Source organism: Aphelocoma coerulescens, chromosome 9 (assembly GCF_041296385.1).
Source record: "Aphelocoma coerulescens isolate FSJ_1873_10779 chromosome 9, UR_Acoe_1.0, whole genome shotgun sequence".
Classification (NCBI taxonomy): Eukaryota; Metazoa; Chordata; class Aves; order Passeriformes; family Corvidae; genus Aphelocoma; species Aphelocoma coerulescens.
Window position 1 is genome coordinate 10,936,305 of NC_091023.1, and position 15,516 is coordinate 10,951,820.

A 15,516-nucleotide genomic window follows, 5' to 3' on the forward strand; every position below is an offset into this window, starting at 1 on the left:
ACATCAAATGCCTCATATTATTAGTTGTCCATTAATTACTTCTATATAGGGATGGATCTGCCATTTAAGGACAAATGGACAAGACAGTAAGCTGCTAAATCTATATTCTAAGCTAAAAAATCAACAGGCTTGCTTCAGAGAAATGCTGCTGCTTTGCTTTCCTTTACCCATTTTTTTTAGACTGGACTGCCTGCATCTTCCAAGGGTCATCAGAGGCTGGAGTTCATGCTGAAGCCTGTTGGTAGGACGTGTGTTTGACCCTGGGAGCAGATGCTGAGGCCCTGGCAGGAGGGGCCCCTTTGTGAGCTCGACAGAGCCTGGTCTGGTCCTGCAGGTATGGAAGGTTTCCTCAGTACTCAAGTGTGTGGTGCAACCAGGCAGGCAAGTGCTCAGGGGAGCCAGGCTTGCTTCTGCCCTTCATTCTCTTCCCTGGCCAAGAGCTTCTGAGTCATGGAAAGAATCTTGGGAAGGGAAGGTGCTGCTGGGCAGGGGCTGAAAGGGGCTGCTGGCTCGTATTTCCCTGGTAGCCCACACAGTGCTTGGGCAATACCTGCATGCTTTGATTACAAACACGCTATTTGTTCCTTCCTTGTTTGCTCAAACCGGTCTTATCAGCTTGCTGGACTGTATCTTCACGGAAGCTTTGTGCCCAAACCCACAAATGTTTCAAAGATAATTAGTGTTTTATTTAGAGGGGCTTGCAGCTATTGGGAGGAATGTGCCCAGCTCTAGAGTTCCATGTTTGCATGGAAACCTTTAACATACTGGAAGAAAGACAACACTAAAAACTGCTAGGAGAGGTGGATGTGTTGAGACTTTCCTTTTCCTGCAGATCTAGACAGCCTGTGATTCCAGCCTTGCTCGTAACCTGCCAAGTCTCAACTATCTCCTCTCCAGAGTGTGTGTGTGCAGGTACATGAACACACAGGTAGATGTGTACATCTTACACTTTTAGATGAAACCTCTGATTGCTGGATGAGTTCTGATTTGCACCTGAAAACCCAGGATAACATAAAGCCTTGCCTTTTTCCTCCTAACACTCCTAAGAGCTGCCCTCTTCCTACCCTATTTCCCCTATAATGCTGCCTACCAGCTTCCAACTTCAGAATTATTATTTTGAGATTAGAGAGAATAGGAATGGATTATTTTTTCTTTAAAGTCTTATCTGTTTTCTGAAGATGGTATTCTCTAAAGCTGCAAGCCAAATACATTTTGTCTGCTTGGTTCCTTTGCTCCTCAGTGGCATCCCACAGATACAGAGAGCAGTGAGCTCTAGCCAGAACGTAAGAATTTTTATGGTTGGTTGTATGTGGTTTTTTAGCTCTAGTCTACTGAACTAAATGGCATTATGTTTTTTAACAACAGCAAAAAGTTTCACATGTTGTTGATTCCTTTCCATTTGTCAGATATTGCATGGAAATATTTGTTAACTTTCTGTACCAAAGGCAGTTTGAGACCAAGGAGTTGAAAATACAAAGTTCCTCTTTTTAATTTAAATACAAACTCTAGTTAACTTCTAGTCCAGGACTGACACCTAGTTCTAAATGGAATGTCTCAAAAGGAGTTCCTGCTGACAAGGAAGGATAGAAAAAACAGTCCTTGCACTCCTGGAGTCTGTCCCTGAATCTTCAGGCAGGAGCATCATGCCCTCGGTTCTGCAGTAATAAAAGATACTCCCTGCTCAGTGGAGACTAAGTACATCTCCCACTTTTATGACTGCATTGGTTAAACTGTTCTGCTTAGAGCCAGTTTACAACAGAGAATGTCCCCACAGTGCACAATAGTAAACAAAAAGCCTAAAAAAGTAGCCAGGATCTTCATTTTGTCAGATCCTACTGATTGTTCTTGTGACTTGAAACAAATTGCTTCTGTCCTGCCTGCCCTCACATCTGGGCACTTTGTCTAGTTGCAGTGTGTGACAGTAGTATGAAAAGCAGGTACATCTGTACAAATGATAGCTTGTGTCCCTACAGAAAAAATAGTATTCTGTAAATGCTAAGCATTTTTTATTAGTTAGATGTAGATATTGGAAGCTAGAAACAAACAGCAGTACAGAAATAACTTTAGCATATGGATATAGTTCATATTAAATTAGACATTCGCTATGCAAACTAATTTCTAGTCTCTTTTTTCTTCTCCTGGACTGTCTTTTGGACTAAATTAGCTGTAGGATTTGAAGCTTCTTGACAAACTCTGAGATGCTGATCCTGCCAAATTCTTGGGCAAGATCAGTGGACCTCCCTCACTTGGCACTCAAAAGCACATGATGCTAGCTGTTTATTTCAGTTATAAATCTTCTTGGCTATTCCTATTAATCTGGAATTTTCCTGTATGGAATCAGCTATATTTCTTCACAGTGTACTTCTCTGGTTTTAGTCTGTGCTACTTAAGGCCCTTGATATTTTTTCTTTTCCTGCTGAAAGAGGAAGACAGTCAGTCCTGAATTTAAATTTATTGGAAGCACAAGCAAAGGAATGGTGCTCTTTCTTTTTTTTTGGACCCTGAAGTTATTCCCTCCTCGGCAGAGGTTGCTGTGAAGCCAGTACAGTGTTTGCAGCTCTCAAATGTGGGCCAAGCAACAACCACAGTGTAACAGTGTTGCAGTGAAGCTCCCGGGATGGGTTGTGCAAGCCCTGCTTTCTGCAGCCTGTATGCACAGAGACGTGGGATGAGACAGGAGGAGCCTGTGCCCCATCTGCCTGTACTGGGTATGAAAGAATATAATGATGCAAACACTTCCTTGGTTCAGAACGAGGGCTGTGCAGAGGGGGGTCAGACCCTTCAGCCACTGAATCAGCAAATATGATGGAAGCAGCTTTGCTAGTGCCACATTCAGAGCTACAATGAGCAGGGCAGGGTGAACTCTGCACTCTGCCATCGTGCACAAGGGGATGCAAACGTGGTTGCTCTGATTCTGTGTATAAATTACTGCCCTTAAGCTATTTATAAGCATGTAAATAAGAATCTAAAGGAACTTATCTTTTGTTCTTGGCAGAGTGCCATTCTGGTGAGCTCTCTGCTGGCATATGTTGTGCTGAAGAGCTGGAATGATTCAGTGTAGCTTTTCAGGGCTGAGTCGAATGTTCTTGCACTGCTGTTCCCTGCATGCTGCTCTTCTTCTCTGCTGGGAGCCCTTCTCCCAGGAGGGCCTGGCCAAGGAGCCTGCCTCCTACAGCTGTGTTATGGAGCTTGTGACAATCTGCTCTCTTGACTCGTGCTCAGCCTGGTTCAGCTGCTCTGTGCAAGATCTCGCTATTTTCCTTTGGCATTTGCATGAGACCAGCACACAAATGCTTCTGATCATGAAAATCCCGTGTATGACTGCGAAGTAGCTGCCATAAATTAAAAACTGGGAGGAGAAAAAGGCAGAACAATTAATGAAAAACATGTTAGAGATATGCTGCTTCTTTGGAGATGACAGTCACTCTTTTTTTCTTTACTTGTGTTCTGACAGTTTCTCTACGTTTGAGAATTTGCGTTGTGATAAAGCAAAATCTCAGCTTTGTGAACAGCATTGTGAAATGAAGAACTGCCCCTTTCTTCCATTCCTTATGCCTCTTAATAAATGTCAGATGGGGAGAGGGATAAGAACAGGATTTTTTTTTCTATTAGTGCAAAATGTAGTAGCAGCTTCATTACCCATGTAGTCATGAATCTATGTGAAGGGTCTGAGTTCATCCTTGTTTTGCTTTTGTACATTTCAGTGCTGTCACCACAATGGCTTCAATAAGTACACTGTGATTTTATATCAGTATTTCCAACAACAGTGGCAAGGCTGTTTACGAAGTCCTACATATTCCTGTCCTTAATTTTAAAGATTTAATGTTTGTGTCAATCTTTACTCTTTCAAAGTCACTTTTGCTTTCTCTGTGCAGAGTATGAATAGTTTTAGTCTTCTTCAGATCCATTAGAGTAGACAGCTGCCCCAGCTGAGAGCCCGTCTGAGAAAATGCAGAAGTCAGTAGGTTTCAGTTGACTTCAGCCTGAGTGACATTGGGTTGACTGAAGATAGGGACACTCTTGTAAGACAGAATATCCCATCCGAAATGGAGTGCCCAAGCTATGGGCAGAAGACTCTATCGTACATGTTGAGATACAGACCAGGTTTGCTCTCGAGCTAGAAGTAGAAATTTCTTGAGCTGAAATAACTCATATAATCCAGACTGTGTCTCATAATTTTGAACCCCCATTCTGCATCTGACAAAACCAGTCTGAGCTTTTGGGAAGAGATGTTGTTCAGCATCCTATTAGTTACCAAAACTGGTCAGATAGCATAGCCTGGTTAATTATGTTCTGGTGTATCTCCCTTTAAAAGTCAAAGACCAGCATCTTTAATCCTAAATGCATTAAAAAGCAAAAAGGAGGAATGATGACAAATGATGATGAACAATGACAAGGGAAGAACAAGATGTCCGGATTTCTATGGAAGAAAGAGGAATTAAGTTGTACTTTGGCACAGGAATTTCTTTCTTGGTAAACTTTTGAAGATGACTTGGCTGAGCAGTAAATAGGAAGCAAGGTAACAGCGCTTACCTGAGTCACTATGTCCAGTCCCAAACCTCTTGAATCTACAACAACAATTGTGAGAATGGTCTGAATCAGCAGGGCAATGAAGTTGTTCAATCCAAACATCAGGGCATAGCGTTCCATACTCATATTGACAGCGATCTGGAACCTAATGGGAGACTGGCAGGTCAGTCACTTCCCACTGGGAAAGCTATTGCTGTCTATCAGTCAATGAAGAGAAAATGATCAATGGAGATGGTGCATCAAGGATAGAGGAAATGGTGCTTCATTTGGTTGTTTGGTTCCTTGCTCTCTAAAAAAAAAAGTCTGGGGTACCATAGTGTATTTTAATGTTTTTTTTGAACTGGCATGGGCTGCTTTTCCAACCCACGCTATCAGGTGATCAGGTAGAATGTCAGTTCTCTGTACCCTCCCCTTTTGTTCCTTTGCCTTCACAGACTGCCTCTGACAGGCTGTGAAGTGTCCATGGCTGGAAGCTTTCAGAGACCTGGCCAGGCAAGGTTGTGACCTGCTCTGGCACTGGCAGCAGTTCTGCCCTGGCTGGGAGGTTGGGCTTGAAGGTCACTGTGGGTATCTTCTAACCAAACTTTCTGCGGTGGTGAGTCACATTTTGCTTTGTGACTTGACAGTGGAGGTAACATGCTGCTTATTTCTGTCAAGAGTCTGTAGATTTTACTTGCAGTATCTTTTTTGATAATAATCAGAACGTCTTTCCTTGCAATATAGACCTCCAAAGTTTCTATACAAACAAAAGGGTGTTATTCCTTCGAGACTCATTTTCAGTTATTTTAGCTTGGGGTTTTTTTTGCAAGATTTTACTTTGTTGGGGTTTTTTTCCAGAATATATTGAAATAGTCCAGGTGTAATTCACTATAATGTACTAACAATCTACCAAAATGAAAATAAAGGGCTCACTTGGCTTTCTTCAAGATAGGCATAACCTTGCCATGCATTATAATTTTGGCAGCTTTTAAAAATGGTATCTGAATAATTTTGGGGTTTGACAAAAAATGCATCTAGTATTTTTGTTAATGAAATAGTGTGGTATGTCTAAAGACATTCTAAGCAATAAAATGACTGGAGCAATAACGTTTTATATTTATTACACAGGATAAAATATTTGTTATTAATATTATTTATATATTTCTGTTTCTGACAACAGAATAGCTTGGTCTCCTATGAGATCTTGTCTGAGTTTATACATCCAATGTTCCCTTTCATTCCTTCTCTACATCTTAATATCAGTAATGATTATATATAAGAAAGTATGTTGGGGAACACTCTATGTTGAATCTTTTCCTGCATTCATGCAGTTCATGGCATGCTAAAAGGTTTATCAGAAGGGGGTCTAGACATATGGTGATCTTAAAGGATGGCTTGTCCCCTATTGTTCACTCTGCATCTTTCTTGCCAGGAAGGAGCGAAATGGCTTCTACATTTTGCTGTTAGTAATTGCCTTTAGTAATAAAGTTATCTTGTACCTTGTTTAATTTCTGCTTAGGTAAATGTTTGATGTCCTTTTGACAATTTTTCTTTCCTGGTTGTTTGGAAGAATGAAAACAACATAACCAGACATTTAAATGTCCTTGTCCTTACCTAAACAGTTATGTCTAGCATTAGGTCAGCTACCTTGGAGGAAAAGGATGCCCAAAGCAAACTCGAAGTAAGGTCAGTATTCTGTGCATGATGGCAGCACTGTGATATTTTGTACTTACGTTGCTATTGTCAGGAGGAACATATAGCATGCCTTGAAAATGAGATAGCTAGCATAACATGCCCAGATGTTGGTAGAGAAGTGCATGAGAAACAGACAACCAGCATCTATTGCAGAGAAGATCCCTAAAGCCAGTTCACCAAATTGGTCCCAGTTAATCTTCATATATTGTACTAGGAAAGATGTTACTGAGCCTAGAAAAAGAGAAAAAACATGTGTAAAAGTTGTATCTGTTCCACAGCTTGTATGACCAAGTCTTGCCAGTCTCACATGCTGAAAGGTGATGCTGAATAATGAAGCAGAGTAGTCTGAAGTTTGAAAGCATTTCTAATGACTTCTGCAGCTGTGCAGATGACTGGTCATTTTAAGACAACTGCATAAATCAAGTCTCTGCCATTCCGTCCTTGGTGTTTTATTCCACTTTACAGGATAAACTGTAATGTAGAAGGATTCATTATTCAGGTGTCTGTTCACAGCATGTGTCTCTGGGGAGAGAATCAGGAACATGGTTTGGAGTTCAAGAAGGAATTTCTTCCAGCTTCTCCTAGTTGGAAGGAGAACACAACTAGGCTAGTAAACCTTCGATTGTAACAGTTTAGCTCTGGGCACCTCATAGAGGGGGTAAACTGTCAAAAAAGTGAGTTTTGAGGTGTCAAGGATGGATATCCAAGGAAATGGGAAAGGATTGGTTTGCTTTTGGTGGGGCTCCTAGAAGATGCATCTGTTGCAAAGTTAAGCCATTTGACTGCCCATCTTAGGGGTCCCAGACAATTTTAAAACTTCTATACTTATACACTGAGAAAAAGGCAAGTCCACGAGAGAGAGAAATTCATCAAGGAGTAGATACTCCAGGAGGGCTTCTAGTTCATTATTTACTTGGTCTATTTAGTTTCCCACTGCAAGAGTAGTATCTGTTTCTCCTTAATGTTTGTAAGGGTAACCCGAATGACCAGGTGTGGTGTAGAGGTGTTTATTTCTCCTGGTAGAATACACCCCAATGTCTTGTGCAAGTTCTTTACAGCAGCACAGTGTGAGACAAGGCAGGGTGCTATCCTCTGATGTTACCTTTTGATAACCTCACTTTGCTTGTGCGGTGTGAGCATCTGCTCCTGATGCAAAAGAGGAATGGTTCACGTCAGTATCATAAGGATTCAACAGGGTCTTTTTTTTCCCCCTGCAAATCTTTGTATCCTGCAATGACTAGAATTTTTCTTTTTGTCTGGTTGTACAAGGGTATTTCACTAGAAAAACATCTTAACCAGAGGATGATGTACTTTCTGTGTAAAATTTTTATGAAAAACTTCTCTCATCTGTGTAAGCTGATATCATTGTTATGGGAACAGTGCAATACTTGTTTTGGGGAAAAAAAACACCAAATAGCCTCATCCAAAGAAACATGGGTGCTTCTGAATGGATTTACCAGCTATATGCAATGTCTTTGGGACTTGCACATTTTCTGCATGCTGGTAAGATACAGTTATTTGTCCGGTCCTAAAGAAAAACCAACATAACTCACATTTGAACTGTTGTACAGCAAAGACCTAGGTCTGGAATGCACAGGATGTGCACTGGCTCCCTGGAGCGCCTGCAATGGAATGGCACTTTGAAAGTTTACTAAAGTGAAACTTCAGAGGCTGTCATTGTGATCAATGTTTAAACATCAACTTACTCAGAAACGTTGCTATTGCTTCGACAGCTCCGTTGTACACTGCGGAGCTGTGGGATGGGGCTCGGAAGTCCCACAGCACCTGGACATAATTCACGACCTGGTTAAAGCCGGCCGTGGCCAGAGCCCACCACAGGGACCAGTAGAGGAGTTTGCGGGAGCTGTAGCAATCCCTCAGGTCCTTGGCCAGCTGCAGCAGCACGCTGAGCATGTGACTGTGAGGCCTGGCATTCCCAGCCTGGGGCTGGGGGGTCGGGCCCCTGGCAGCAGGGTCGGGGCTCTTTTGGCAGCTCAAGGGCCTGTGGGAACTGCCTGCAGCCACCCCTTTATCAGCCCCTGGGAGAGGCTCAGAGGTGTCTTTCCTGTGGAAGAACATGCTCCTCTGGGGCATGGGCAGGAAGAATGAGCACAGGAATGCCAGGGACACAGAAGCCAAGGTGATGGCGTTGAGGTAGAAGTAGGAGACGTGTGCTAAGGACACCAGCAGCTGTCCCAGCACGGCGGCCACGGTGGCTGCCACCAGAGTGACACTCCTGCAGTAGCTGGTGACCTTCTGGTAGTGCTGGGTGCTGACCACGCTGTAGATGTAGGCGTAATAGGCCACCTCGGTGGCTGTCACCATGCCATAGAAGAATTCCACCACCTGCATGGCCATGACTCCATGTGCAAAGAGCAGCAGGAGCCATGTGATGATGAGGCTGAGGCCCTGCAGGAGGAGGACGGGCTTGTAGCGCACATAGTCTGTGAGCAGGAACACTGGGAAAAGGAGAGCAAGGTAGGAGTATGTCCAAACTGGGAAAATCTGGTTGGTAACCTAGAAGAGGAGAGGAAATACCAGTGTTTTTATTGTTGAGGAAAGGAAGTTCATGTATTTTAAATGGTGTTGTAGAGGGAAGTTTTTTCTCTGAAGGAATTCATAAAATATATAACCACATTGAATCAGCATGGGACTGTTGGGCAGACAAATGGATCCTGTATCCATTAAATGGATCTATTATTTATGCAGTCTGCTGCAAACTGTAACCTGCCAGAGCTGGTTAAAATTGTGCGCTTTATTTTTTTCCTTTTTATCTTTGTTTAAAAATTTTAAAGAATGTTTTCCCTTTCTATTTTCACTACTTCAATTAAAACAAATCGTAGAGTAAAATCATACCTCATCTGTGGTCAGGTTTTTATCTGGTCCTGTTAGATAGGGTGTTAGGAAAGGTTCTGATGGTTTCATCATGTAGAAGAATCCATAGAGGCAAAGGATCAGGGTGGGAAAAGCCCAGGTGTTGGTTTTTCCTTGCTTCCAGCAACCCATGGCCTCTGCAGCAAAGCTGAGGAGAAAGTTTGTTAGAATGATGATACTGCCCATGCAAGTGCAAAGAGATCTTGTAATTCATTTTTATTTTGTGGTTTCTGATGCCAAGGAGTGCTCTTTAGAGGTTGACAGTTCAAAAAAATTTTTATTTGTAATGTTAAAGTGAACAGCTATCCTTTACATTTGTCTGCTGCTCTTTTTGTAGAAAGTGCATAAAAAATGAACTTGAAGATCCTTAACTGGGAGACAAACTATCCTGTCATTCCATCTGCACTGACCAAGATAAACACAGGAAAAGCCTGTCTAGATAGAAGTGGCTGAAGACAGCTGAGCACTGAAATTTCCCTCAACACCACGACTGATCACAGCCAAGCACCTTGCTGAATGACAAGTAACTAGTTCACAATTGCTGTTTTTTCTCCTTTGCCTCCTAGATGTGCATGGCTTTCCCATTATGGAGAGCCAGTAGCTCTGGAGCCTAGCAGATGAGAGTTGCTAATAAATACAGAAAGGATGTCAAGTCAGACTCTCATCTGGAATTGTCAGCATCAGAAGTCCATTTTGGATACAGACATTGTCTTTTCCATGTATAAAAGTGGTCACAGAAGGTTAACCGTCCATGCTAAAATGAAGTGAAGCAGATATTTTTGTTCTTGTCACTAGGTGAGATGATGGAATAAATTAAAATTTGCAACTCTGCTGGACAGAGCCCAAACAGAAGTCAAAATGGGTGTAATGGGGACATGCAAAGTAAATACACAGTAAGTTAATATCCATATTCATGTTAGTATAGGCAATGTCAAGAATCTTAATGTGTGCAGTTTATCATTTGGAGTCCTTTGGAGTTTGCTTATTAGCAGATGGGATTTCTATCACTTTGCTTCGAACTTTTATCAACTTCCCTCCCGAGAACCCTTTATTTTTTTTTTAAGGCAAAAAATGAATTAAAAAAAATTCTTTAAAAGGAAGTAGTGTTTTTTCATAAAATTATTTGTAACAGCTGAAGAAAAGTCTATTCACCCAAAACCAGTCATGTCCTGATGAGTACATCACTCCAGGTTGGATGGGCAGAGGATCTTTTTTTATAGGATGTGATATGTATAAGGCAGTAGGCATTATGCATCTTCTTTTCTAACTTCATGCTATGGTAGCACATTTTACTGACAGCCTGATCCACTAAGAAATGTGTGCAGATCAAAGGGAATTTGAATTCCTTTGCTGTGTAACAGCCGAAAGCATGGACATTACAGGAATTCCAGCAGAAACGAACCAGGCTCTGTGTCAGCTCTGCAGTGTGAACCACTAGATGGCAAGGTGACCCCAGCAAGGCGAAACGAGTTCGGGAGGACTGTAATACTGAGCGCTCCAGGAAGGAAACATTTCTGCCCCTCCTTCCTCCCCGGCTGTTGTAACATGAGGCTGCTGCAAACGCGGCTTTGGTAGGACCAGTCTGAGCCCTGCCCAGGATCGTGCTCGCTTAGTCACCATAACACCCCCAGGCTCTCCTCTCACGTGGTAATCATTAAAGCCATACGGCACCCCAGTGCTGTGGGAATGCTTCATGTGATTCTGAGAAAGGCATCGAGAAGACTGGGGTGGGGAGCATCTCTAGCACTGTAATGAGAAACACTTGTACAAGTCAGCTTTGGGAAGTAGCCAGAGCATATTTTCCCCTTTCCAGCCTAGATTCTCTGCTCTGGTCTCTTTCAGGTCCTGCCCTGTTTGTTCACCTCCCAGCAGGCCGTGTGACACAGGGGCAGCAAGTCTCATGTCGCTTGTCAAAATATCCCACATCCTGGGAGGTGAGTGGGGCAAGCTGCTGCCTCTGCAGGGCTCGCAGCGCGCTTGTGCTCCCCCTCAGATGCTGCCCATCAGCGGCAGGGCTTTGCCATCCTGTGCAAGAATTCACGGTTTCAGCTGTACACAGAACTTCAGGTGTGCCCTGGTCACTGCATCCCTACAGTGCCAGCATGTGCACTGTTTAGGGTTTTTGGCTAGACCTCTCACCTGCAGTTTTGCTCTCTGAGGTGTCACCGTTAGGCTGGTAGGTACGTCAGGTGAGAAGTTTCCCACTTGATTTAAGCAGCTGTGCAGAAAAAAAACCCCTGTCACTGGTGCTGAGCTGGGAAGCATAGTGGGCTGAGGGCTCTCAGGGGCAGCCCACTCTGCCATTGGAGAGTGGGAGATGGTGTCACCCAACCTGCAGTGGGGTTTGTGTTCCCCTCACACCTCAGCCAGCAGTAAGCCCCCCCCCCCACCAGCTCTGCAGCTGCTGTACAACCCCTCCTTTCTGGATTCATGACCACAAACCTCTGACAACCAGAGCTCTGCCTTGGTGCTTGAGGGGGAGGAATCCAATTTGTTCCCGGTTCAGTCATCCCATGTGGTCAATTAGTCTTTTGTAAATCTAGGGTTTTGTTCACTTTTGAAGAGATTTTAGGATGCCTTGGTGTTCTGCAACAAAACAATACTCTATTTCTTTTTTCCTTCAGCAATTCTTGGTGACATAGCTGTCAGCTCTTCTACACACAGCCTAACACAGCCTCCCAGGTCCCCACCAGATTGCTCTCTTCTTTCCTCCCACTTTTCCTTGTCATTGCAGGATTTCTGATTTCTAAAGTTCATATATAATCATACCTTCTGTGCTGGAGCTCTTCCTTTCTTACTTCCAAGGGAAAAGCCTCCTTTTAGTATTTCCAATCTTACTTCTGGTTGTCCTGTGTGTATTGCAGTTACTGGACTCTGTTTGGGTTTTGTGCTTTTCCTGTTCTTCTGGTATTACAGCTTGCCCTGACACCTCCTTTGAAACGGCCTCCAGCTGGCTTTCTTTCAGCATCCATGTTCAGCACTCTTAAAGGAACAGCCAGATAATGCTGGCCTGTCTTTGCCCCAAGGCAGCAGGAATTCAAGACCCAAACTACGGTTTGGTGCCTGACTAGCACAAAATCAATAGAGGTAGTCCTGTTCCCAAATAATTTTGGATCTATTTGACAAGGATATGTGGCTTGGGAGCCATCTGTGCTTCAAACTGGCCTATATTAAAGAGGGAGCAGTAGCTGTGTGTGGGTAGTGACAGAGGTGAGGGCGAGCAAATACCACTGTTGTAAGATTGGAATGTATCCACACTACTTACATGGGGTTTCAAACTATTCTGACAAATTTAAAAAGTAAAAAGTACAACACCCTGCTCTGCTTCCTCTTGACTTATTTGCTGGCAAATCTGTTCGTTCTTTTGCTTAGGCAGGTTCTCACATTGCTGCTGAAGATGGGGATACTGCCCTAGAGTCAGCTTCAGAAGATTCTGCGGGACTCATGTCAGCAGAGTATACTCTGTGAAATGTACAGATTTTCACAAAAAGTATGTACAGAAATCTAGATCTACTCCCACCCTGGTCCCAAAACATGTAGGTATGGAATGAGGGATGTAAAAATTATTTAGGAATATGACCAATACAGTAGGAAAATTTGTAAATATTTGTAAATAACAGTGAATTATCCAATCAGAGGAAGGCAGGATCTTGGTTCACACACAGTAAAATGGAACAGTAACTTTATGGACATATACATGAATATGAAAAATATATGACATTCCTTGCTGGTCTGATGAGTTTCCCAGCTCAGCCAGTCCTTTGTCTTCACTCTTGGCCAGATTTTGCAGCCTTTTTTCCTTCTACCCCTCAACAGTCAATATTACAGGATTAGTGATGTTAGAGGGGCCATCCCTGCCTCTTGCCTTTATAGTTTGTTGGCCTTTGTCCCTGAAACCATCTCCTCCTACCTATGACAGTGCTGTGTACTTACAGAGTCATAGCTGGGAGGGAGCCATAATGATCATCATGTCCTAGTCCCTGCTCCTCCCAGGACTATCTCAAATGATACCTTGTGACTCAGTGTGTTATCCAGACGCTCCGTGAATGCTGGCAGCTTCTGTAATATGTGTGAAACTGATGCATGAATGGAATGTAATAACTCCTTTGGGCACTTTCTGAGCCATCAGTCTCTGTCTGACACTGATCCCAGAGCTATCTTAGTTCTGTTGACCCTGCAGCTATGGGACATGACAGCCCCTCTGAGAGAACCCTGTGTATACCTGTATTTGGTTTTATTCTCATGAACTCTTGTTAAAATGCAGAGAACCCTTGAAGGAAAGAGTGTTCCTTGGGGTTTGCATTGACTTACTAAGAATCCAACTCAAATATCTTGACACTGAGAAAAACTGCAAAATTCTGCTTTTCCTGTAACACAATAATGAGGAAGAATGATTTAAGTAACTTCCAGGCATTGAAATTTTGTTTCTTTTCTTTCAGATCCTCTCTTCTCATAGTCTTCAGTCCATCTTGTTTGTAATTCAAATTTCATGCTTTTTCACTGATTCACATCTGAACATGAATCAGTGAAAAAACATGATGGAAGACTGTAAAACTGCGATGAGCTTATGCAAGTTTTTAGTCAACTTGAGCCCTGTGCCATAAGCTGCCTGCAGCAGAGTATGGCTGCTGGGTTTGAAGGGGACCACTCTTTTCACGAACTGTAGTCAGAAGCAGAAGTGTTGTTCTGCTTGGTGGGTGGGCTGGGGGATCTGTTTCTAGTTGACATCCCAATTCTGTTCAGTTGGGAAAGGGAAGATTCTGTAAGAGAGGAGGAAAGGTGAGTTTTATGGTAGTAGTATATCCTAAAGAGTTAATCTAGTATGTCTCTAATGAATTAAGGAGATAGGACAATTCTGAGAGGGGAAGGAAAGGCAGTAAAGGAAGGAGACTGCAAACCTCTGTCATCTGGATACTTTCTCCTGCCTCTGCTGCCTCTTGGACTCAATCCTGATATTATCTCTGTTGCTTCACAGGATGGCACCAAGGCTGAGAGGCTCACATTGGCTGTGTGAGGTGTCTCTCTATCTGTAAGTTTGGTCACTGGCTTTCAGCTCACAAATCACATCTGTTTCTTGACACCTGCCCAACTCAGACAAAGAGATTTCTTCAAATCAAACTGAAGGCTTGTTCTTTTTGAAGAATGTGTACTATGCTCTTTAAAGCAAGCAATAGCAAAGAAATTTTTCTGTGGCAAATACTGAAGATTTTTCTCCATTCGTGGCCAAATACAGCCTACGCACAGAAAGGTTCCAATGGCAGTTATAAAGATTAAAGTATATTTTTGTCAGATTTCTCAGACCCAGGAGTATTCACAGGACATGTTAACTTTCTGACTTATGAATGAGCTGATCTTTATCTTTTCTCACGTACTGCATGCTCACTTTGGGAATGAGCTGCTCTCTGCAGTCTGGCCCTGAATCCCATGGTGTGTGGGTGAGGGTTTCCATAACTTGCTTCTCAGCTGAGTCTTGCCCCAGGTTCCCAAGGTGGAAGGACATTCATATGCCTCAGGTGCTTTTCATCTGAGACACAAAAATGAATATGCAAATTTCAAATTTGGGATGTTTAGCTAGAAGGTACTAAGGGCATTACTCCAAGGGGTAGGTTAGGAAATACATTCAACCAAACGAATGTCTCAGGCACTTGGTTTAAATGTAGACTTACAGCTGCTTCCTTATTAAAAAGTAATGCCATAAGGCTATTTTTCACTATGCTGCACCTTACCTAAGCATAATGCCCACCCTTTTTATCCCTTCACTCTTCTTACTCTTGTCACTGGAGTGCCCATTGCCACTTGCACCATGAAAGGCAGTGGCTCCTAGTAGAAGTGCAGGATCTGGAACAAACAGCTGTGCCATTAATCATCACCCTGAGACATTTTGGGAGGGGAGGTTAATTATTTTTTCTTACAGGCAGCATTTTTGTGGTGGCACACTTGGGCATAAACAAGGCCTGGAGTTCTTGTTATAACATGCTACCAACATGGTATGGAGCACATAAAAGTCCTGTAGTGGGTTTATAAAGACTGGTTGAACCTACCTTGGGCTGCAGAGCTGTGCTTGATGCCCCTTTTGTACACAATGAAGTCTGGGCCAGTGTGTTGAAAGGAGTCATTTACCGTCTTAATCTGTTATTGGCCAGGGAAAGTTAAGTTGCATTAGCTTTCTGCAATATAAGTCACTGGCTGGTTTGTCTCTGCTTTTGGTTACAGTTTCATTGCTGAATTCACTGTAGGTGACAGGTTACTGATGTAGCTGTGAGAGGCTGGGCAAGGAGCATTCCGTTACAGTGGGTGTCCCCTTGGAAGCATTACCAAGACTTTACAGGCATCCTTACTAGCATGTCAGTGACCTGTATTGCAGCTCTCTGATTTGCTCTGTGCAAAAACCTCTCAAGACCGTGGGAGGTTTCCAAATAAAGGTGTTTCCCATTGTCT

The 15,516-nt window shown here is 43.1% G+C and overlaps 1 protein-coding gene across 3 annotated transcripts; it reads right to left on the reverse strand.

The window, feature by feature from the left end:
• Positions 1-7: 7 nt before the first annotated feature.
• On the reverse strand, positions 8-11,971 carry LOC138114439 (thiamine transporter 2-like). 3 transcript variants are annotated; one of them, XM_069023847.1, is made up of 6 exons: positions 11,848-11,971; positions 9,061-9,226; positions 7,911-8,721; positions 6,243-6,435; positions 4,534-4,675; positions 8-3,349 (listed from the first exon to the last, which is right to left on the reverse strand). In XM_069023847.1, the coding sequence occupies exons 2-6, from the start codon at positions 9,208-9,210 to the stop codon at positions 3,170-3,172; spliced, it is 1,476 nt and encodes a 491-aa protein (XP_068879948.1). In that variant the 5' UTR covers positions 9,211-9,226; positions 11,848-11,971; the 3' UTR covers positions 8-3,169. The 3 variants fall into 3 exon arrangements, with proteins under 3 accessions (XP_068879948.1, XP_068879949.1, XP_068879947.1); XM_069023848.1 differs by lacking the exon at positions 11,848-11,971 and adding an exon at positions 11,218-11,375; XM_069023846.1 differs by lacking the exon at positions 11,848-11,971 and having other exon boundaries at positions 9,061-9,388.
• Positions 11,972-15,516: the final 3,545 nt, after the last annotated feature.

Excerpts from the sequence above, each read along its gene's own strand:
- LOC138114439 (XM_069023846.1), bottom strand. The coding sequence starts at position 9,264 with ATGGGCAGTATCATCATTCTAACAAACTTTCTCCTCAGCTTTGCTGCA. Across the intron at positions 8,722-9,060 it reads AAAACCTGACCACAGATGAG|GTTACCAACCAGATTTTCCC; the intron begins GTATGATTTTAC and ends CTCCTCTTCTAG. Across the intron at positions 4,676-6,242 it reads TTCCTCCTGACAATAGCAAC|GTTCCAGATCGCTGTCAATA; the intron begins GTAAGTACAAAA and ends GTCTCCCATTAG.